The 23603-nt window shown below is 32.6% G+C and overlaps 4 protein-coding genes across 5 annotated transcripts; 1 reads left to right on the plus strand and 3 right to left on the minus strand.

Annotated features, from left to right (window-relative positions):
- Nucleotides 1–1052: 1052 nt before the first annotated feature.
- Nucleotides 1053–7988, plus strand: LOC113512176 (tektin-2-like). Of its 2 annotated transcripts, none has more exons than XM_052893866.1 (7): nucleotides 1053–1374; nucleotides 2030–2237; nucleotides 2925–3130; nucleotides 4432–4525; nucleotides 5922–6050; nucleotides 7121–7344; nucleotides 7534–7614. In XM_052893866.1, exons 1-7 carry the CDS (start codon nucleotides 1196–1198, stop codon nucleotides 7541–7543), a joined length of 1050 nt encoding a protein of 349 aa, XP_052749826.1. In that variant the 5' UTR covers nucleotides 1053–1195; the 3' UTR covers nucleotides 7544–7614. The 2 variants fall into 2 exon arrangements, with proteins under 2 accessions (XP_052749826.1, XP_026751778.1); XM_026895977.3 differs by having other exon boundaries at nucleotides 1055–1374; nucleotides 7524–7988.
- Nucleotides 7989–8021: 33 nt separating this feature from the next.
- LOC113512107 (uncharacterized) lies at nucleotides 8022–10279 on the minus strand. The gene has a single exon (XM_026895888.3). It carries the CDS (start codon nucleotides 10123–10125, stop codon nucleotides 9385–9387), a length of 741 nt encoding a protein of 246 aa, XP_026751689.1. The 5' UTR covers nucleotides 10126–10279; the 3' UTR covers nucleotides 8022–9384.
- Nucleotides 10280–10423: 144 nt separating this feature from the next.
- On the minus strand, nucleotides 10424–14619 carry LOC128200446 (uncharacterized). The gene is made up of 2 exons (XM_052893865.1): nucleotides 13081–14619; nucleotides 10424–12556 (listed from the first exon to the last, which is right to left on the minus strand). The coding sequence occupies exon 2, from the start codon at nucleotides 12549–12551 to the stop codon at nucleotides 10680–10682; it is 1872 nt and encodes a 623-aa protein (XP_052749825.1). The 5' UTR covers nucleotides 12552–12556; nucleotides 13081–14619; the 3' UTR covers nucleotides 10424–10679.
- Nucleotides 14620–16980: 2361 nt separating this feature from the next.
- On the minus strand, nucleotides 16981–18442 carry LOC113512051 (uncharacterized). The gene is made up of 2 exons (XM_031909200.2): nucleotides 18318–18442; nucleotides 16981–18169 (listed from the first exon to the last, which is right to left on the minus strand). Exon 2 carries the CDS (start codon nucleotides 18002–18004, stop codon nucleotides 17264–17266), a length of 741 nt encoding a protein of 246 aa, XP_031765060.1. The 5' UTR covers nucleotides 18005–18169; nucleotides 18318–18442; the 3' UTR covers nucleotides 16981–17263.
- Nucleotides 18443–23603: the final 5161 nt, after the last annotated feature.

A 23603-nucleotide genomic window follows, 5' to 3' on the forward strand; every position in this document is an offset into this window, starting at 1 on the left:
ACAAAAGCTTTAAGCTACTCAACGAGTTATAGAGAGGGCTATACTCGGAGTTTCTTCGCGGGGCAGAATCTGAAATGAACATATCCGCAAAAGAACCAACGTCACCGGCATAGCCATAGAAGCACATGGCTCGAAGAATCGACAACCAATGGGGAAGAAAGATTCTTAATTGGCGACATCGTACGGGCAAACGTAGTGTAGGATGACCCCTATTAGATGCAGTGACAATCTCGAATGAAAAACAGGGAGTCAGTGGATGCAGGTGATACAGAGCTGTTCCTTACGGCAGTCTTTGGTGGAGGCCTATGTTCAGCAGTGGGCAGATAATGGCCGATATGATGATGATAATGATAAAACATAACCGGAACCTTTATCAGTCCACTGTTAAACATAGGCCTCCCCCATAGACTGTCATAAGGAAAGATCCTGAGCAACTTGTATCCCCTGACTTTATATTTCTAAATTTTACTGTCATTCAGACCAAAACAGATCCATACATATATAGCTGGATAGCGACAGAAATACGACTGTTTATTTATAGACAGTGAACAGCGAGAGTGAAGTCGTTTATTTAAAGAGTTTAAACTATTTAAAGACGGTTTATATGTGTTCCTATATCGTCCAATTGTGTAGGCTTTATCGATAATCACTTCCACTTGATTTCGAGACTTGTCGTTTTAAAATTAGGATTAAAATGAAATCAATTTTAATTCTATTTTATTTTAATCTCAATTTTCTATTTTATGTGGGGTGTATCTGTGTGCGTGTGTGAGTGCGTGCATTGTGTGTGCGTGCGTGCGTGCGTCGTATTTGCGTGCGTGCGTGCAATGCTCATAATTTTTGCAATATTTTAATATCACTAAAATATTGCAAAGATCATTAAGAAATATTAAGCTCTTTATATTGTACCTATTTTAAAATATGACAGATTAGCAGTTAACTCAAATATTACTACAATTCTAAATGAATATATCATAGATAATGGATAGTACCTGCGATTCCTAGGTATAATTCATCTAATATATCTAAGGTTTTTCGGCAAATTGATTAAACCCATGCAGCCATATTATTAAACACATTCCTAATTAAAATTAACATGTCACTGTCAAATTGATCAATGTTTTTAAATACAATTACAATTTTAATATTAATTTAGTAATTTTATAATCATTTCTGATATATTTTATAAGTAATAATGTTTTCGGAAGATGGTTACCTAGGCTGTCCAAAGGGAGTAGAAAGTATTATGACTCTGAATAAAAATTTGAATGCAAAAGTCATAGATCAAGTGAACAATACTCAAGAGCTGGTAATGCTAAACAATTTTGCAAGGGAAACCAATGAGTATCAATTCAAGAAGTGTTTGCAAGAAAGGTATCTACAGTATTTACTTGTACCTAATATTCTAAATATCAGTCAGTGGATGTAGGCGGCTCAGGACCGTTCCTTATGGCAGTTTATAGAGGAGGCCTATGTCCAGCAGTGGGCAAATAATAGCTAAGATGATGATGATTGCAAATGCAATAAATTTTAAGCAACAGAATTATTTTAATGGGATGAAAGTGGAATGATTGCACCAATGAGTGATGATAGTGGAGGATGTAGTCAGATTGACCCATCATGACAAATTAATAAGAATTAATCACGATAATCTCCAGGAAGGATTACGTGAAGGTCAATCTGATAGAATGCATACATTCCTAGTAATGAAGCTATTAGTCTATAGACAACAGTTACCACTTTCCATTAGGACCGTCAGCTTGCTTACCATTATAAGTCTCATAAAAAACTGAGAAAATTTCAAAGTAGGATTCTACATACCTAAATTTAGTTATGAAAAATCAGTATAAAATTGTGTTGGGACCTATGGGGCCAAACTGTATGTATGGTATATCCTTTCAGATTAAAAAGAATTTTTCAAATCGGTTCAAAACTGACGAAATTACAAGGTAACAAACAAATAAGAATCAACCTTGCTTTTTAAAGTTGGTTCATAAAACAAAAAATATTAATACTTAAAAACGTCTAGGATATCGGATATAATATCTTGGCAGTGGGTTCTCGAAGATTTGTCCAAGCGTTTAAACGAGGCGATTGGTGCGTTACGTCACGAGCACAACGCCTTACGAGTTGTGGTGCAAAGAATACAAAATGAAATAAATGAACACTCGAAGGAAGCTAGTAGGCCGGGAGCTCTGAAACCTTTGAGCGATGCGGTCGAGGAAGCTATTACGCAGGTAAAAAGCATTTACAACATAATCATGTCATTACTCTAAGTCGAAGTTGATGAAGAAAGTATTTTTAAATAGTCTTTTTTTGTTGTTACTAAAAAGACGATTCCCAATTTCACTATATATGGGAAGGGAATATATTGGAATTTTATAAAAATATAAAAAATGCAATCTTAAAATAAGGTATTACTATTTTTTTTTATGCAACTTAGTATGGCAAACAATCTGACGACCCACCTTATGGAAAGTGGTGATATGATGAACAGTACCATGGACATACAGAGTATACTGTGTTACCCATGACACCTTTCATGCGTTGTCATTTCTTAGTACTAAGTTGTCATGCCTCTGTACCCTGTAATTTAACCAACATATTGGGATATGGCACTTTTTGATTTGCTTTTGATTTTGATCAGCAGGATTTGAAGGGTAATCCTTCAAAACAGCCATGTAAACACAACTGCTTTACGGCAGAAACACGAATAGGACATAAGTATCTAAGTAAACGACTTTTGTACAGTTTACCTCTAATATTCATTCTGGTATTCGTCTGGTATCTATTATATACTATTAGTACCAAGTTACGATTCATTCGTATGAAATTAAATATCATTTTCATAATGTTTTAATGTAATGTTTTTAAAATCTAAAACTGTAAATAATGTAAATACCTAATCATTAAATTATCTTTAGGAATTCAACTTCTTACGCGATGAGAAGAAAAAATTCGAAAACATGATTCCAGAATTGGAGAAACAAATCAGTAATTTAGAGAAAACAAGAAAAAGAATAGAGGTTGATATACTTAACAAACAACAGGCACTTTCTGTGGAAGAATCATGTTCAAATATTGATACAAATTCTACCTCTAAAATTATTAGTCAGAAGAAAAGAAGAAGGTGCCTATATTTACGCTGTAAAAAGTGTCCTATATGCTGACTCAAGAAACACCTTAGTAGCATATTAGGAAACTTACCACACCAAATTACAATTAATTGTGTAATGCATATATACTCACACAGTCAGTTTTATTATAATATATATATATATATATATATATATATATATATATATATATATATTTGATTACATCACTATTACGTAGGTAAAATTGGCATAAAAAAATTAGCAAACCCATACATAATTTTTATTATACATAATTAAATTTGCGTGAATTTACAGGGTACAGAGAAATAACACCCGAGTTCTCAGGAATGGCAACGCATGGGGGGTATCATTGGCAAAACTGTATGTATGTGTACTATTATGTCCATGATACTGCTCATGTCTATAGGCGACGGTTACCACTTTCCATCAGGTGGGCCGTCAGCTTGTTTGCCATTCTAAGTAGTATAAAAAAAAACATAAGTTTAAGCATAATTAAGTTATTAACATCTGAACTTCTTTACAAACTTTCGCATATGACATCTGTCGTAGGTACTTATTATACATATACGAGGGTCAAACTGAAAGTCCTTAGAAAATAAAAAACTGATTAAATTTGCAACTTTTTACCTTTATTTTATCTTTTCAAAATAGTGTCCATTCACGCCAATACATCGCTGCATCCGATAGAATTAAAATTAAGTTGTAAACAGTGGCACGAGACGGGGCTTCATCGTGAAAGGCCAATCATAGTTAATCACAATTTTCTTGTTGACTTAGATGACATCGAAAGTTATAAAAAAATCATCGCACGAAAATTTTCTCGTGTTCATGATAACGTTACACAGACTATTTTCAATTTGCCGCCAAACCGTAAAACAAACAACAAACGAATAAATTATATACTCTGTATTATTCGTAGAGTTCCATTTTCAAAATTTTAAATTTTTTTTTATTATATTGCTTTCAAGTAGCCAGTTCTAAAAATTTTCAGTGTAGCCCTCGTAAAATAAAAAAAATAAACAAGAAAGGTTACTAAATATAATAATTTAAGATTGTGCTTCATAAAAAACCGACTTCGATTGTGACAAAATCAGTTTTTTTTAATTTAAAGACTAAACTATTAAATTGAATTTAAAACAATTTCAATGAGACCGATCTGTAAGTATATCCTTTCAGATAAAAAGAAAATTTCCCAAATCGGTTTATAGCTAACGGAATTATGAGGTAACAAAGATAAAACAAAATGCTACCAAATTAAGAATCTCCTTTTTTTAAGTCGGTTGAAAAGACTTTAATTACGTCTTACTCTTAGATTTTCACCAGTATCACGATGGGAGAATCGATGCGCATCTTTAAAAAGGGCTGGTCTTCGAGCTCTAACGAGCGCTATAATAACTAGACAACAGGTTAGTATGTTATTATTATAATTATTTCTATGATTACACTACTTATGTCTATAGGTACCTATCATAAACAATGGGAAGAGAGATCCTTCTCCCTGGAATGAGGAGGAAGAGTAATCGTTAGTAATGGGGACGTTAATTCCTATTGCTAGCAATATACCCTGTGCGGTTCCTCTTGGAAACTATCGTGATTAATTCTTGTTAAATTACTCACAACTAACTGACTTAATTTCATCCTTATCTATCACCACTAAAGGTTTTTAGTGCACTTTTTAAATATAAATTTAAAAAGTGCACTGAACAGCACCAAACGAGAGTTTGTATAGAAATCAATGCTGAGCTGCATATAGTTAGCTAGCACTCCCATCGTTTTTACTACTGAAGACTTACTTTTCTTGTTAGAAATCACAGTGAGTAGGGACTCGTTTTTAACCCTTCAAATGTATAAACAATAACACAAACTTTTCCATTTCATACAAACTCTATCACCAATAAATTCTTCCAGCTGAAAGCTCCTCTGACGGAGGGATGCGTTTAGATTAGGTATTGTTTGTTTACAAACTTACCGATACCATTGACATTCTGACGCTTAAGAATTCAATCTATAAAACATCTAATAAATTAAATACAAGAAATTAAATTCTGATACTGGGAAAACATTGATATTTACTTATCTCAATATGATTCACTGATTAACACGAACAATTACTAAGTGACGTTTCAATCTAGCCGCATTGCCTCATTTCACTGATCAATTTGAACATCGATCAACGGATTTCATAGATAATGTTATTTTTTATTACACATATTATGTACATTTTATAAATTAATAGCCATTTCAAGTGCCTGTTTTGTCCTGATTCTTATCAATTTTACCATAAAATGATCTTCCATTGTTGCATATGCTAAAACTGAAACCGTTAGATAGGTACTAAGCAACCCTAATGGAAGGGGGGAAGGGATTGTTAGTAATGGAGACTGAGAATCCCATTGCTAGCAATATACCCAACCAGGTCGACCTCGCGGTTCTCCCTGGAAACTAACATGGTTAATTCCTGATGAATTCATCAGGATGGGCTAACTGGCCTGTTTTCATTCTCATCTATCGCCCTTCACTGGTGCTCCGCCAGCGTATCCCGTTAGAGCAGGCGGGGTTACCATACCATTTTCACTCATCAAAAAAACCCTAATGGAAGGGCGGCGATTTCTGGAAAACATCATGATTGAATTATTGTTGAATTGTCACAATAGGCTAATCGACCTGCTTCATACTTACCTATCACCCCTCACTGATGCCTCACCAGTGTATACTTTGTTAGCGCAGGCAGGGTTACTATTTCATTATCGTACATTAAAAAAATCCTATGACGGTTTCTGATATTTTCATTCATCAATATAGGTGAGAGGGGCGAGAGTATATCTTTCAATAGCAGCACAAGCTTACGCGGCCAGAGTGGACGCTGCTCTCAGAAGGCGGTTACATGCAAACACAAGCAAACTACATGAACTGGAATGGCAAAGAGCGGAGGTAACTATTTAATGTGATAAATTATTGTTTAAATCAAAAATGTTCTTTATTTAAATACCTATAATAAAAACACTCGTTTTAACCTATATATTTTTTTCACCAACAAAACAAATCTACTTCAATAGCTATTGAGAATTTAGTAATTTATTTAATACTTTATTGTACACACTAATTATACATAAAAAAATGATAGAAGTACAAAGACGAGCTTAACTTTAAACTGTAGTAACGACAATTAGTGTATTAGTAACATATGTATATGAGAGTAGGTATGTAAGCCCATTTGATTAATTAGTACTAAAGTAGTAGATATAAGTATTAGTATTAAAATCGGTTCATTGGTTCTACGGTGAAGATGTCGTTTAATTTTTATATGTAGGTATAATAAATACAGTATCATAAGAAGGGTATTTCTGGAGATAATCACGGTCTTACTAGTCAATCTGGTTTTTTTTTTATACAACTTAGAATAGCAAACAAGCTGACGGCCCACCTGATAGTAAGTGGTAACCGTCGCCTATAGACATGAGCAGTACTATGGACATAACAAAGTATACTGTTTCGTCCATGATACCCCCCATGCAGTGCCTGAGGACTCACTGAAACACGAATGGGAGTCAATCTGGTGTGGTTGTGCTTCTGATTGTCTGGTAAAATGGATATTTATGTAAATTTTTTGTTTTAAGGAGATATGTATTGCAAATTTCATTCTTAATCAGTTCAGTAAATACGTATTTATATAACCCCTTATTCATAAAAAACGTCAAACCTCTCATAAAACTATTTTAGTTATTGAACTGTTTTGTCCCTTTCTTTTGTGCTAAATATTAAGTTTGAATGAAAGTGACACAGTGTTATAGTTAAAGGGTTTGTTTTTATGAAAATTACAATTAGGGATTAGACTTTACTTCACTTAAGGTTTGCCATTTCACTGCATCATTTGTATTTTGAATATTGCAGCATCTTCGTCATTTATATATCGATTTTGATGATTCTTTTAATCGAAAAGGGCATTTCCCCGCATTGGTCTTAATTTAGACAAGTTGGTATAACGTAAACATAAATTACAGGTGATAAAGGACATGAAATCGCTAGACGAAGAGATGCTAACGACAGAACAAAATTTACTCGATACCCTGAAACAGGAACGTGTGATTGTGGCTAGGCTTGCTGATCGTACATTAAAACCGCCCGGAGAACTGACCAGAGATAACGTTGACATTAAACTCAAGGATGAACTGTCTCGACTCAGGCACTTCACAAAATATTTGAGGAGCAATATCGATAGAATAAGGTAAAATTTTATTTTCTTTTATTTAGTACAGGTTTTTTTATGGGATGACAATTGTAAAGTATGAAATAAAATTAGTTAACTACATATTTTTATAGTTTTACATAGAGTTGTAGTTCATATTAATATTGATAATTGGAAACCAACTTGAGAGACCAACTAATAAAACAATTTTTAAATAGTTCCTTACAGAAACATCTGATGGAGTCCATAACACAGATAGAATGTTGCGCTGAAGATATAGTTCAAGTCACGCACTTAGATGAAGACAGGATACGATCCCGGCTTGGGAATGTGAAATGTAACACGAAAACCTCTCATGGGTCACCAGGTCCATCAACAAAAACTAATCATGCTTCAATACCCCTTTCCCAGGGGATCCCTCTAACTGCAATTATGGAGGAAGATGAAAATGTCGATGACTATCCCATTGATGACTGACTGCGTTTTCTATAAAATAAAAACATTTTTGGATGGACATGTTTTCTACTTTGATTTTATTTAATTTTGGTTTATGATAATTTAATACCTAAGTCAACATATAGGGTACTTCTTACTTTAATAAAATGTCTTATTTTCAAAGAAAAACTCTGTACCAAGATATTTCAATTTAGCTAGATGTATTAAATAAATAATATATAAGATAAATTGATATGGAAGTTTTAAAAATAAAAATCTAATAACAGAACAGAAATTTTATTACTGTGAATCATTTATAAACAAAACCAAATTGTGTAAAATATCATTGCAAAATGAAGTAACATTACTTTCTCTTTTACTTAATATCTGAAAACATTAAGTAAAAAAAAATATTTCACAAATTTTTATATAAGTATATTTTACATGTAAAAACTGCCTAATTATTATATTGAATAATTACAGCTTTAAACATTTTTTTAAGAAATATACATAGACAACAGCTTAAATTTATATAAATAATACACTTAACAAATATCTCTTATTATAATTATACAACATTGTTTCTATTGACAGACTGCAGATGCAAAATCTTTATTGTCTCATAGAAAATGTTATTATTGACTAAACTGTAGTAAAGCATGTTTATTGGCTTTATAGCAAGTTGACTTTTGAGACAATTGAATTGGATCGAAATTGGCATATACTGCTCAAGCATAGAATGAAAAAGCACTTACTTAATTGACTTATCTTTTTGATCTTTTAGATTTAAACCCAATCCTATTGCATCAAAAGTTATTCTAAAATAAAGTAAAAAATAAATGTAATTACTTCAAACAACAGAGTCAATTCCGAAATATTGTTCTCTGAACATGTTTAAAAAATTTAATTCATATTTATATGTATTATACAACACAAAGAAACAAAATTATAATGATATTAATCTATTATTAGAGCATAGTCTTTAGTATACTAATTTCACTGGAATATCAAATTAAAATTATATAATTAAAGATAATGACATATCAAGCCCTCTAGACAAGTGGCAAGCGAATTCATCTATGAAATTGAAATTGCTAGTAAGTCCAGAATGAGGGATCCCACATTGGTATAGTACCAATATAAGCCACAGCCTATGGGTAGCAAATACAAGGTGCAACAGATTTTGTAAACATATTGTAAAAAAAAATATTAATATATCATTTTAGACTTTCATCATTTAATCAGTAATTCATTCATAGTATTTCATACATACAATCACTTTACAACACATACCTTACCTACCTACACACACAAACATTTAAATAAATAAAAGCGAGCCTGCCTTTTAAAAGAGTACTAGCAAAAAATGACCTATATTTTAGAAAAATATTAATACAGCACTGCATCAGAATGTAATATATAGTGTAAATATATATATATATATATATATATAAAACAAATTAGGTTATAGGTATAAGCATATTATTTAACATACTTCTAAATATCTATAATAGTAACTATGAATTAAGTAATTAAAGCCATTTAAAAGAATACCTATTTAAATTGATTATTTTAAAAACTAAATAACCCAAAGAAAATTTTGCTACTTTCATTTTGGTGTGATGATATAGTAATAAACTAATATTATATAAATTTATTCAGATGATCTTCACTGTGTACATGGCTCTCAATATTTTCTACATCACAAATGATATCCATCTTACATTTTTTACAATATGCATTAACTTCAAAGTCGTTGGCTAGATAGTGTTCGATACTCACATCATGGCCTTCAATGAGATCTTCTATCTCTGTCAACCAAGCCACATGTTCTTCATCATCATCAATATGTTCTAGAACAGCGCGGGTTGTGTTGTCTATGTACATATTGCATATTTTACAAAATACTTCATCGTCGTTTTCAACGGGGAAGAGTCCGTTTAGGGGTTTTAATCGCTCTACAACATTATTTCTATGTTTTGTACTGTTAACATGTTTCTCAATAATGTGTAGATTACTATCAATATCGAGATTGCATACTTCACAATGTACATCATCCCTCTCCGACGATAAATACGGTTCTAATTTTATAAATTCACCCTCGGTTAGATCTTCAATTGCTACTTTCCAGTTACTATGACTCTCCGTTTCAACATGACCGGGGACAGAAAAATTATCGTTTACAATTCGATTGCACGGCTTGCAGTACAAATCCTCATTTAATAAATAAATCGCATTTTCCCTCATTAGCATCAAGTTTTCTTTATGTTTCGCCCCGTTTGTATGTTGTTCGATGCATCTATTCGCTTTCGGTAAATGCACTCCACAAAATATACAACGAACTAGTGTTTTTGAACTTGGGATTATGCCAAAATCTTTTTTCATTTTGTAGAAAATATCTAAAAATATCGGGGCGTTTAAGATTTATTTATTTTAAAATAATAACCACTTAATAATTTGCAGATAGAAAATTTTGTTATCAACAGAGTTGCCACTCTCGTGAGTCTAGCAATGCGCGAATTTTCTAAAACGGCTACTAATTATTCAATTGAGCAATTCATTCGAATTATTCGAATGTATTTAAAAATCATTTGACTATTAATTTTATTCCTCCATTATACTGCCTATATTTATTAATCGTAATCATTCATCATCAAAATCAAATGCATTCATTATTATTAGAGATGGGCAATCCACCTGGGTGGGTTTAAAGTCTGGTGGGTAAAAACCGGGTGTTTTGGGTTTATTGGGTTTAAACCCCATAAACACCCAAATTTTTGGGTGTTTATGATTTTGTACTTCATCATCGTCATCTCAGCCGCAAGACGTCCACTATACTGGACATAGACAATATTATTATGCAGCCTACAGAATAAAAAACTTTTAATTTGATTTTGAGTTTATTAAGAAAGAGATGAAAGTAAAATGTAAAACTACAGTCAATCACTGTCAGATTCAGAGTTATTACAAGCGATGAATTGTATAGGTTCGATAGGCTCTATTTCGTCTAAACTGTTATGTTCATTTACTTGCTCAATGAAAGCTTCTAAGGTATTTTCTTCATTAAACTGAATGTCCTCGCATTCAGCTTTATGTTTAAGATTCCAGTTATAACAAATGAATGAAATTTTTTCAGTTCTTTCAGTTGTAAGTCGATTTCTTTTGTTATTATGTATGTAGCCTTGGATACTAAAGGAACGCTCAGTGGCTGCCGAAGTACAGGGAGCTGATAGAATACGAATCGCTACTTTGCTTAACTCAGTGGAACCACAAATACCTTTCCACCATATTAGGGGCTCAATGCTATCTAATGAGCTCCATACAAATCCTCTGGCCCAAAAGTTTTCTTTAGCTTTATAACACGCCAAATCTGCCATTACATTTGACAAACTTAAGTGTTGGCTTAAATTGTAGATAAACTCCATACCCTTAAGTTCTTCCTCTTGAGTAAGTTCGACTCCTAGAGTCCTGGGGTCTAGAATATATGCTGCAAAATGTATTGGCCTCATTGCCATATTGCATCTTGAAGATACTGATGTTAGAATCTGCTGTTTGCTTTCTTCGCTCAATGTCGAAATCTCATTTAATGCAAAACGTATCTTAGCTTGTACATCTCTAAATGTAATGTATGTGCGATGCAAACGATTCTGGTCGCTCTCTAAGTAAAATATGCTTTCAGTGACTGGTTCCAAAATACTTATACATTCCCCTGTCTTCGTCCAGAAATCATCACTTAGAATTAAATCTTTAATATCTCTTGAAATTACCACATCTTCTCTAACTGTTAATATTTGCAAAGCTATCTTATTTGCTTTCAAACTTTTTAACGAAGTAACATGACTTCCCCATCTTGTAGCACAAGGCAATTTTAGTGTTTGTGTAGAATCTTCACCCTGCCTTGATTTTATCAACAAGGAACTTAATCGTTGACTCCTTTTAACAGTTTTTATTATATTTATGACTTGCATAATAAACACAGTTACTTCTTGTATCTTTACAATATCTTGGCACAACAAGTTAAGGATATGTGCACAGCAACCGAGAGGAACAACATGTGGATATTTGAGTTTTGTTAATTCGAATGCCTTTTGTATATTTCTAGCGTTATCGCCAATAAGTACAAGAAACTTATTTGCTCCATACACTTTCATTACTTTTTCAACTTCTTGGCTAAGGTATTCACTAGTGTGAGGATTACTTTCTGTATTCAAACTTTTAACGTATGCAGGTTGAGGTTTTGATATAAGAAAGTTTATTATTCCTTCATTTCTTAAATTAGACCAGCCATCGCACTGAAGGTGTAAGTAACTACAAGCATTTAGTTCCTCATTTAACTCAAAACGCATTTCTCTATATATTTTATCTAAGTATTTTGTCGCTAAAGCTTTACGTGAAGGTATTTTAAATTTTGGTTGCAATTTTTCGAAAAATTGTATCCATAAAGGATGTTGCACCATCGATAATGGCGTCCCTGTTACAAATATAGCTCTCGCTAATTCTGTTTTTATATGATCATCGGTGTCTTGAAACTCAGCATTTATTGTAGTGTTAGCAGACGACGAGGGGCTTATAAAAGAATCATTTGTCTCTATCTCTGACAGTCCAGACATTTTGGTTTTGGACGAGCTATCTTTTATAAGTTTCATAGAGTCTTTTAATGTTTCTGGAGATTTTGGACAAGTGATAAGATGTTGAAGCATTTTGGCAGCATTACTGAATTTGTAGACCTTATTACAAAGCTTGCAAGAAACAGACTTGTTTGGTAAAGTACGGTAGTGCTCCCATATGCGTAAATCTTTAGGTCTCCCCATTGAACCTAAAAAAATGAACGATGATTAGTTGGTCTGACGAAAATTCAACAATAGAGTGCCTATTTTTTTACAATGATTATTTCTTGTTATTTACAATAAATTTATTAAAAAAATAATAAAATAAATACAAAAAACCTTTGTAAAATTACATCTCCTCGGAGGATTAAACGCAGACGCTAGTTTATTATCGTATTGTTCTGTATTTTTCTCAGCAACTTCTTTAATTCGATTAGGTACTTACGCATATTATGTTAAAAATAAATATCTAGTACACATCTTAGGCTATCCACCATTATTATCCAATGACGACTCTCAGCTAACTATGCACTATCATCCAAAATAAACCTGTATGGAAAATTTTATCCCAGTCGGTTGAGGATTGAGGATAATTGCATCAACATACGAACATACCTACATACTTTTATTTACATAACGCAAGCTAAATAAAAGCTTGTAATAATACATCTAATTTTAAGTTAAAATTGTTAAGTGATCATGATATAATTGTATCATTCAAAAATCCACTTACCTTTAATTATTTCTTGTTAAGTATAAATATTATTTCAAATCTGCTCCCTTAATATGCACTTTTTTACTGCTTTTCCTACCTAACACGTTACCAGGAAGTCACGTTACCAGAGTCAGAGTAATAGTGAACACGTTTGACAGTGATTGTCGTCGCCTCATATTCAGCGTCGACGAATAGGGGAATCCCCAGTCATAATGTATTGCATGCGTGGCGGTCTTACTTCAAATCCATAAACAAAGAGATAATTACAGAACTCGATACTAGATGGCGCTGTTTTTGTTTGAAGAAAGTTTGCGGGCTAAAATACATAGAATTTCATCAATGACTTCCACAAAGAACAACATTTCTGTTTTTTCTAAGTCCGTATCTCTTCCGTATATTTCATAAGATATAAGCTTGGGCTACATTGTTATGCAACGTGATTTTGTCGCTGTCTTGCTAGCAGGGTTGACAGATATACGATTTAAATCGTACTCATACTATTATTTGTCTATTTTTTAATGTACGATCGTAAAGATTATGATCGTAATTCGCACAAAAACATACGACTTTTTGGTTACCTGGCAACATTTTTATTATGAAACGAACATGCTCACATCATCAGTCACATGCAACAATTTATTGGGGATTTCCCCTTCACATCTGGCAGTCCTGCTTGCTAGAATATAGGTAAGTCAGCCACAGTTACTGACGATCGATATTTAAAGGGTATTGTTTTTGTGCTAAATATTTCATAAAAACGTTATTTAATACTTTGTGGATTATTAATTTAGTTGATAATCACTGGAAGTAAAATGGATGCTAATTTGAGAGATCAAGATCTTCGTATAAAACAGTTAATAAAAGAAAATCTACGTAAGTACTCTTTTTATACCTAGGTAGGTAAGGTATAATAAACACAAAAGGTACTTAGATCGCGTGTGTTCGAAGCATTTATTCTAATAAATTTAATTTAAAATTGTAGAAAGAAAAAAATGTCTGCCAAGCCGTAGCCGAAGCCGATCTCCAAATATATTTGGCGATAGTGAGACCCAGTGTCCAGATGATTTACCCAGCGTCGTCGCAACAAAGAAAAAAACGAGGATAAAGTAAAAGAAAATTTACTGAAAGAAGAAACAAACTGTTCTAAATGCTTAATTTATGGAGAAGAGGATAAAAGAAATGAGTATTTCGGACTGTTAGTGGCTCAAGAATTTAAATATATACGGCCATGTGTGCGAACGAGGTGTTATGAAGAAATTTTAAAGTATCTACGGGAAGCAAAAGGCCAACATGTTGATCAACTGCAACATGAAAACACTGAAAATTAATTACTTTCATTTTATTATATATAGATTTTTAAAATTTCCTGAAATATTATTAGTTAACGTTTTATTTAATATTGTAGAATTGATCAATACAATTTATAAAAATAATTTATTGGTATTACTTACATATTTTCAAAAAAATACGTAAAAACCTATTTTTTTGGGTGATTATGGGAGTTTATGGGTGTTTATTGGGTTTTTACCAAAGCACCGGGTTTAAACCCGGTGCTTTGCCCATCTGTAATTATTATTTATTACTGTACGAATAGATAGCAACATATCCGAGTTGAGCCGATCGCTCGAATGACGATATCTTTTTGTTTCGGTAATGGTTAATAGCGTTGTTAATTTAGTATATTTAGTAAAAATTTGCAACTGTCGATACTCAGTAGCTATCAATAAAATTAATAATATCCGCACCGTAATTTTTACAGCAAAATAAAATCAATTTTGATCTCCCTCTTTATTATTGCATTCGAAGACCATATATGGACTCAGATCTCTCTGCCTATCAGGCATGGGGACCTGGAATTCGCCAAATTTCCCATGTCTCCAGCTTTTCTGTTGTCAGCGCATGGTACGCAGAATCTCGTAAAAGAAATATTAACACCAATTTTCGGTGATTTCGAGATAGTTAACCTGCCTGAGAAAAATTGGTCTCTGGCTTGTCCCAACATACTTTCGCCCAGAAATCCCAAAATCTAGAGGCAATGGGATGAACCGATTAATGATCTATACAGAACTTCGTTACTGGACTCATCCCGGAACACCGCTGAAGGCGCCCGCCTACTCACGGTGTCGAAATAGAAATCTGGCCTATGGCTACACACAATTTTCTTACCATATATCGGAACTCTTAATCTATCTGAGATTGAGAGCCAAAACGAATGCTTCCCACCGCTGCAAGTGTGGGGATAACATTAGTACCTTGGGACACCAAGGCCTCTTCTGCCTTAAGAGCGCTGGGCGCTTGCTGCCTCAGTTAACTATTAATATCATTCTCTGTTGATTTGACGCGTGATGACGGCAAGAGATCTGACGGGATGTCTTGTTATCTCGGAGGATGGAGCGTCCGTCTGTATGGGATTTCATATGCATCGGTACAGTGGCCCATCTCACCTTCCAAGTATATCCATGAGGACTAATGTCGCCACAACACACCAAGAGAATATCAAGCGGCGTAAATATTTATCCCTTGGAAATGGATATATATTTGCGGCGTGGAAATACAGCAACTCTCCTAGGTACTACCAGTTGGCAATGATTCCAAAGATTTTTTTTTATCTTTACGTATTTTTAAGGTCTTGTTATTAATATTTATGGTACTAAGATGTAAGGTATGTATTCATTTTAGGTAAAACGTTGCTATTAAAGCACTGGAACACTTAGTTTATTATTAAGGTGTGTTTGTTTTTACCTGGAGACTCTATTAAAAACATCATAAAGGATCATAATCACGTTAGCCGTTAACTGTCCACTGCTGAACATAGGCCTCCCCCGCCCTACCATGAAGGATTATAATGCCGAAATGAAATCGACTGTGATAAACCGAATATAAATTATAGAATAAATTATAAATTAAAAATAAATTATTAGAATCTAAATTAAGATGGTCTTCCTATTGGAAGACCATCTTAATTTAGATTCATAGATCAAACGGCCCGATTTGGAATTTGTATTAAAGTCGTCCAAAATAGTGACTTAATAATGTGGCGGCTATTCTGATTAATTTGTATATAATTGTACTTAAATTTGTTTATTCATTTAGATGAAATTTATTAACAAAAATCTATTTATTATGAATATTAGTGACAGCAGATATAACCACATTTGTAATGTCTATTGTAATTTTGTAATTGTAATTTCGTTTGTTGTTTAATGTATTGTTCCTTACCATTGAAATCACTCTTTAATTAACTTTATTAAGCTTAAATTTTACTTACACTGTACTTAAAAAAATTTTGAATAGCCGTCTGTTCTATCTCATTTTAATAATCAATGCTCTATGCTGACGTAGGCATAAAATATAGTCGACGTCTTGAGTTTCAGAGGTAGCCAAATTAGTGATTAATCCCATAAACAGGTAATTGAATACAGTAAGTAATAGATTGGTCATTTGACCATAGATTAAGAATAGTGTGTTTAAATTACTGTCGTATAATTAACACTGCAACTAAGAAAAAGAACAAATAAATTACTTATTCAATGTCCTTGATAAGCAAGCAGTGTAAAAGATTTGTTTAAATCAAACTGCAACTCATAGACCTAGTATAATGTATTTATGTACAAATATATTTCATCATGTATTAATGTAGTAATAAAGATCATATAATAGGAGCATAGATTATATTATATATTGACACTAATATTACACACCGCTGAATGCATAAATGAAGACACTGTCTTCATTTATGAATTCAGTCTGTGTTTTATGTATAAAACAGCTGCTTTTGAAGAAAATTCTTACCATTTATAAAGAATATTAACCATAAAAAACTTGTGTTTGAAATTTTAGTTTAAAATTGTTTGTCACTATATGTATAAGGATAAAATAATAGAACTGAGTTTTAATATAGAATAATAACACTTATACTACAAATAGATTATTCCTTTAATATCATAATATAGAATATAACAATAAAGTTATTTTTCAATATGGTTATATATTTGACTAGCTGATAAATCTTCTAGATCTATATTATAAAATTTATATTAGCTACAAATACAAAAATTAGTCCCTATATCAGGATCAGAATCAAAACAACATTTAAAAATTATCCAAAGATCCCATAACTAAAATAAGTTTATACACAAGTGTAGGGCTGTAAAAGGCACAAAAACTTGTTTTTAATTAATAATTTTATAAAACAATAGTACTACTTTCGATGTCTTTCACCTTTGATATGTCTTTCAAGATTATCTAAATTGCATGGCACTTTAGTATCACATTTCTCACAAATAGCATTATATTCTTTAGGATCAATTAAAAATTTCTCTATACTTATGTTCTGCCCTTCTACCAATTTTAAAAGCTTACGAAGTTCCAACTTATGATTCTTATCATTGTCGACATGTTGAAATATAGCTTCTATATAATTACCAAAGTATGTTGGGCAGATCTTACACCAAAGGTCTCCATCACTATCTTCCACGGAGAAAATTCCATTCAATGGTTGGACTACAATCGATCGAGCTCTTCTGTGTAAATCTGAATTTATATGATTTTCAATATTATACAAATTGAAAGAAAAATAAACATCACATATTAAACAATGGACCTTATCATTATTCACATCATTTGGTAAATTGAGAAATGCACCATCTTTTTCAACAATCTCTTTAATTTGTTCCAAAAGCTTTTGATGGACTGAACTGTTGTTTATATGATATCCACCATTTAGTAATGGTATATTAGTCTGATTACAAAGCAAACAGCTAATATTGTTATTATTGAAAACCATACCATTTTTTACCAATACCTTTTGAACAATTTGATGTTTATGTTTATCGCCATTTAAATGATCTTCAATACAACTTTTGTTGTCAGGTATCCGATCCATACACAGTATACACTTAAGTTCACCATTTTCTTCAACTATATCTTCATAGTGTGCCATTGTTTTAATAATTCCATAGAGCAGAAAGATACAGAAATAGTCGATGTATTTCTGTAATACAACAGCTCTGCCTACTCTAAAGGTAAACTGGCGTGACAGATATGTATGTATAACAGTGGATTTTATAATTTACCACCAGAACTAATTAGACGAAGGTTTCATATTCTGAAAGAATACATAATCTATTTGAATGTTTATAGGATAGGGAACAGAAGAGAATAATAACGAACTTCTCTATGATTGTACAAAAATTAGGTATGGATTAAAATTTATAATTAAATAGGGAAGTCCCTTTTAAAAATAAAGTACGAACATTACGAATAACATTTAAAAAAAATGAAAACAAAATGTTCACTTAATAAAGATAAAAAATATTTTTCAAACAAAGATAAAAACTAGATAATGCAAATATCAGGGTTGCCAAGTCCGATTTTTTATTTTTACCTTAATGTCAAAAATATTTTCTTCAAATTGATACACAACACACAAAAATATAAATTTTAGTAAAAAATGTGCCATAAATAATACCGTTATTTTGAAAGGAATTTTTTACGGTGTTTTTATTGAAAGATTGGAAGATGGTTTGTCATTGTAGTCTGTATATTTAATAATTTTAATGAACTTAAGCTAATATTATAATTTGATAATTTCGCAGAATTACTGTTTTATGAATTTAAAATTATAATAATTTTGACTTCAATTTATATGAAAACTAGTTTATAATGGTCATTAAAATAACAAGAAGTTCAAGTCCAAACAGTATATAACCAAGGTACAAGAGTACGCACTTCATACAAGCTACATACATCGGCTTGGACAGGAATATCTCACCAATCTACACAAAAAATATCTTCCTTTTCCTCGTTATGTTGGATAACGAGAAAGAGGAAGATTTTTTGCTTGTTGTTCAAAATGGAAACAAATAGATTATAATTACTATAATTTATTATTTATATTTATTTATTTATTATAATTTATTATTTATTTAACTACAATATACTTTGATAATAGAAACACGAATCATGTAATAAAAGAATTATATTTCTTAGCAAAAATAAAAAAAAAATATTCTTAAATTTTTAATAGTAAACATAAGTTTTCAACACTCTCCGTATTTTTTTTTTTTTGTTTTAGTTTGCCATTCTAAGATGTACAAAAAAAAATTCTACGTCAAAATAAAAAGAAATATGAAACACAAAGCTAAAACTGTTCCACAAATAGTTTAAATCGTAGCCATTTGCATCACACTTCACAATATTTTTGTTTAAGGACCAATATTTAAGAATGTTATATTTTGTTTTATTTGTATTAAAAAATGTTTATCGGAATATGCATACTGACATAAAATTTATATATTTCTTTTACTACATAATTCTCATTTATAAATGATAGTATACTATCAAACTATAATATAATTATAATCCTTAGATTATATAGATACAGTGACTTCATACAAATACTTCGAGAAAAATGGGCCAACTTTTTCATACAATTTTGCGTGATATTTTTTTTATACAATTTAGAATGGCAAACAACCTGACGACCCACCTGATGGAAAGTGGTAACCGTCGCCTATAGACATGAGCAGTACCATGGACATAACAGAGTATACTATTTCGCCCATGATACCTCCCATGCGTTGCTATTCCTGAGAACTCAGGTGTTATTCCTCTGTACCCAGTAAATTCACGCCATATCCCATACTTTAAACCTAAATACAGCCATGCAAACACAGCTGCTTCACGGTTGAAACACGAATGGGACAGAGGTACCCAAGCAATCGACTTTTGTAACTTTTATAACTTCTATATTTATTTTATTTTATAATTTTTGCACCTTTTTAGTGCATAAAAACTCTGGTAAATATAATCTCATCATTTGTATATTCATTAACATTTCCGAACGCAATATCCTTCCACCCTCCTCCAATATCCATAATCCCTATCAAATCTGGGATCATATTGGGGAGTAGATGGACAAAATCAGTCTATAATCCAACTGTGCGTCGATCTGATCAAGTTCCGCCAAAATCATGAAAAATCTCTGTCAGTTGCGAATTATTCTATCAGCCGCAATCTCCGCGCAACATACAGTGATACTTATCAAATCAACAAAAGTGTTGATTAATTTGAAGAGAAAACGAGAACGCGTACAAAAGACCTACACGCGGGGACTACGTGAATCAGATTTGTTCCTTCACCCTTTTTTTTTATCCAACAAACTCATTTTATTTATTAAATAATTAAATATAGATACGCCAAGGTACATTATATGCGCAAGTATATAGAAAACTAATAAAAAAGGAGTCAGCAAATTTGACGATTAGCTGACAAAAATTAACCCTTTTTTGAGACTAGATACATTACATTACATTACACTAGATTTTCTATCTAATGTAATGTAATGTAAATTGGACTCTCTTTTCCGCGCTTAGCCTCTCTTTAGGGCCATTGTGCGTATAAGTCGTGGCTAATAAAGCCAACCCAGCTCCGCCCAGAAGCACAAAAGCTTCCTGGGATCTTCACAGGCTTCATGGAGCGACCTCGCCGTTCTGAAGATATCTAAATGTTGATGGGCCACAGCCTCACATTCCGGGATTACGTGAGTAGTCGTTTCTTCGGCGTCGAAACAGCCTCGACATAGAGGGCTGTCTGTGGCTCCTATTGTGTATGTTTGTTTAATGGGCAATGTCCCGTTATTGTCCTTATCATTATTTTGAGATTTTTTCTATCTAGATGTAACAAACGTTTTGATAATCGTTGATTCAACGTTTCAATCGTCGATTCAATTTTGATTGTCTGCAATCAGTAGCCTGTATCCAACTTTGTACGGTTGTTTGATACGGGCCTGCCACCCTCGTTCCTGAGCCTCTTCTAGCTAGTTCATCTGCGGCATCGTTACCATAAGATCCACTGTGCCCTCTTATCCACTGGAGGATAACTCGGTTATTGGAAGATATTTTAATCAGTGAATGGTGGCATTCAATTATTAATTTGTTGTTTGTCTTGTGGTTTCATAGTGCTTTTAGTATCGCTACGCTATCAGATAAGAATCTAATGCCAATACCATTTATTCCTAGCTTATGTACAGCTGCAGCAGCCTCGGTTATTGCTATACATCCGCATTGGAATATTGAGCTGTGTACGCCAAGCGGTATGTGTATGTTTATATTAAGGTCTAAGGAAAAGACTCCGTTCTCAGTTTTGGACGGTGTATATGCGTAATTTAGGTACTCCAGATTGGTCCTTTTCTTTTATTTGTACTTGATATTTTTTTGTTGAATATGTGATGATTATGAGTCCTTTCTCATGGAGCCGTAATCAATAGTTCATATTCCATTGCCTGATTCAGAATAGAAGTATGGGGACTGTTGTGATTTTTACCCCATAGATCCAGATGCATTAGTCGGATAGCGGCTAAGGCCGCTTCTTGCTGTATGTGCAGGTCTAGGGGTGTTATGTTGAGGGCCAACTCTATTGCTGTTGTAGGAGCTGTTTTCATGCAGCCGCTGACAGAAGAACAAACCAGTCTCTGAAAGCTTTTTAGTTTGGCGGCAGTGGTCGATAGTTTTGTCCTCGTCCACCAAACCAGCGCACTATGGACCAACATTGGCCTGATTACAGCTCTGTATAACTATAGAGTTATTTTTGGCGAAAGACGCCATTTATTTTCTAGCATCTTTTTGCACTGGTAGAATGCAATTGTGCTTTTGTTTAGTTTATATTTAAAATATATAGTCAAAATTATAGTCAAATATTAGTCAAAAGTATATAGTCAAAATTTTGTTTAATGTCAAGGTACTTTACTTCTTCCTTAAGTTTCAGTTCTGTATTGAAAAGTTTTGGTATGCTCTATCTATATAATCTAAGTTCGTTTCGTTTCCATTTTAAACAACAGGCTGGCCAACATAACTAAAAAAAGAAGGATTTGTATAGATTGGTAAGATGTTTCTGACCAAGTCCTTGTACATAACTTGTATGAAGTGCGCTCTTTTATGTCTTGGTTATGTACTCTTTGGGTAGTGTCGAATATATAATCTAGTAATGTAAATGAACAAAAAGTTTTCATACACATTTTCTACACACTTGTCTGCTATGAATTGAGAAAAATAGCAACTGATGGTGTATCTTTCGTTCTCTTTTTACTAATTGCCGATATAGAGATTTTACTGCGGTCCTAGTAATATAAAATAAATAAGTTAAAAATGAAGATTAACAGCAAATAATTGCAAAGATTTTGGATGTTCTTAGGGTAACTGGATAATTCATCTAACTGTTAATTAGTAATTTCGCTATTTTGAACGGTTCTTATGTGTTTCTAAACGCAAATAGAAAGCTTGACATCTATAAAGGGGAAAACTTGTAACGCGAGGGCGGAAATTTTAAATTCATTTTATTTGTTTAATATTTGTTGCTTCTCCTAGTTTCTTTTACTTATTTCTCCAATTTAAGCCCTCGTGTGTTGTTAGAGGATATGTGCGAGTCAAGCGGAGGCAAGTTAAAAAGAAGAAAAAAAAATACTTCCATATCTGATGAAGAGCCAGATGCTAAGATGAGTATTAAATTTACTCACTCAAAAAGAGGACTGTTTAAAGATCAAAATTACCTATATTCTGACACTACTAAAAATGAATATTTTATCCTGTTGTCTCCTATTGAGGGCAACAATGTAAACTTATTGCAAGTCAATTCTATTCTGAGGACTGTACCTGGTGTATTCTATATTCGTACTATGGGTTCTACTGCATTCAAAATATGTTTTCGATCAATGAAACAGGCTAACGAATTTTTATTAAATAAAGATTTATTAGAGAAACATAAACTTCAGGCTAGGATACCCAATAATCAGCTGGAATCTCAGGGAGTTATAAGAGCTCCTACTGAAATATCTGAGGAAGATCTCTTAAATAACCTAAAATCTACTGTAGACATCATCGGTGTTAAACGTTTCAAAAAAAAGAAAGAAGATGGAAGTTTTCATCCTCTTCCTACAGTTTTAGTAACTTTCCTCTCTACGCAGCGACCTGATCACGTAACGTATGACCATATTTGGCTGGATGTGCGTGAATTCATTAGACCTCTACTCCAATGCTTCACTTGTTACAAATTTGGTCATGGAAGCAGTTCCTGCAGAAGTAAGCAAGTTTGTTCCATATGTGCCGGTGCCCATGATTATAGATCTTGTATCAACAAAGACAATCCTAAATGTGTTAATTGTAATGGACAACATGTAGCAGTATCTAATAGCTGTCCCACTAAATCGATGAAATTGTCTCAAATCAAAGATAAAATTCTAGGCAAAACATCTTATGCATCAGTGACTTCAAAATCGGTTAACTCTGTAATTAATTCAAATACCCCTGTGTCTATTAACAGCCCAACGCAAAATAAATCTCCTCAAAAAAGGGCATTAGTTATTGACATCATTAACTCAGACATTGTACTCAACACAATTACTAAGACTGTTATTGAGCTAGTTAAGAAAGCTCAAACTAATTCTGATACAATTTCATCTAAATTAATTAAGGAAATACTCATATCTAATTTTTCAACATGACCATTACATCTTTAAATGAAATTAATATTGTTCATTGAAACTC

The sequence above is a fragment of the Galleria mellonella genome, unplaced genomic scaffold (assembly GCF_026898425.1).
Source record: "Galleria mellonella isolate WM207_F2 unplaced genomic scaffold, CSIRO_AGI_GalMel_v1 utg184, whole genome shotgun sequence".
In the NCBI taxonomy this organism is placed as follows: Eukaryota; Metazoa; Arthropoda; class Insecta; order Lepidoptera; family Pyralidae; genus Galleria; species Galleria mellonella.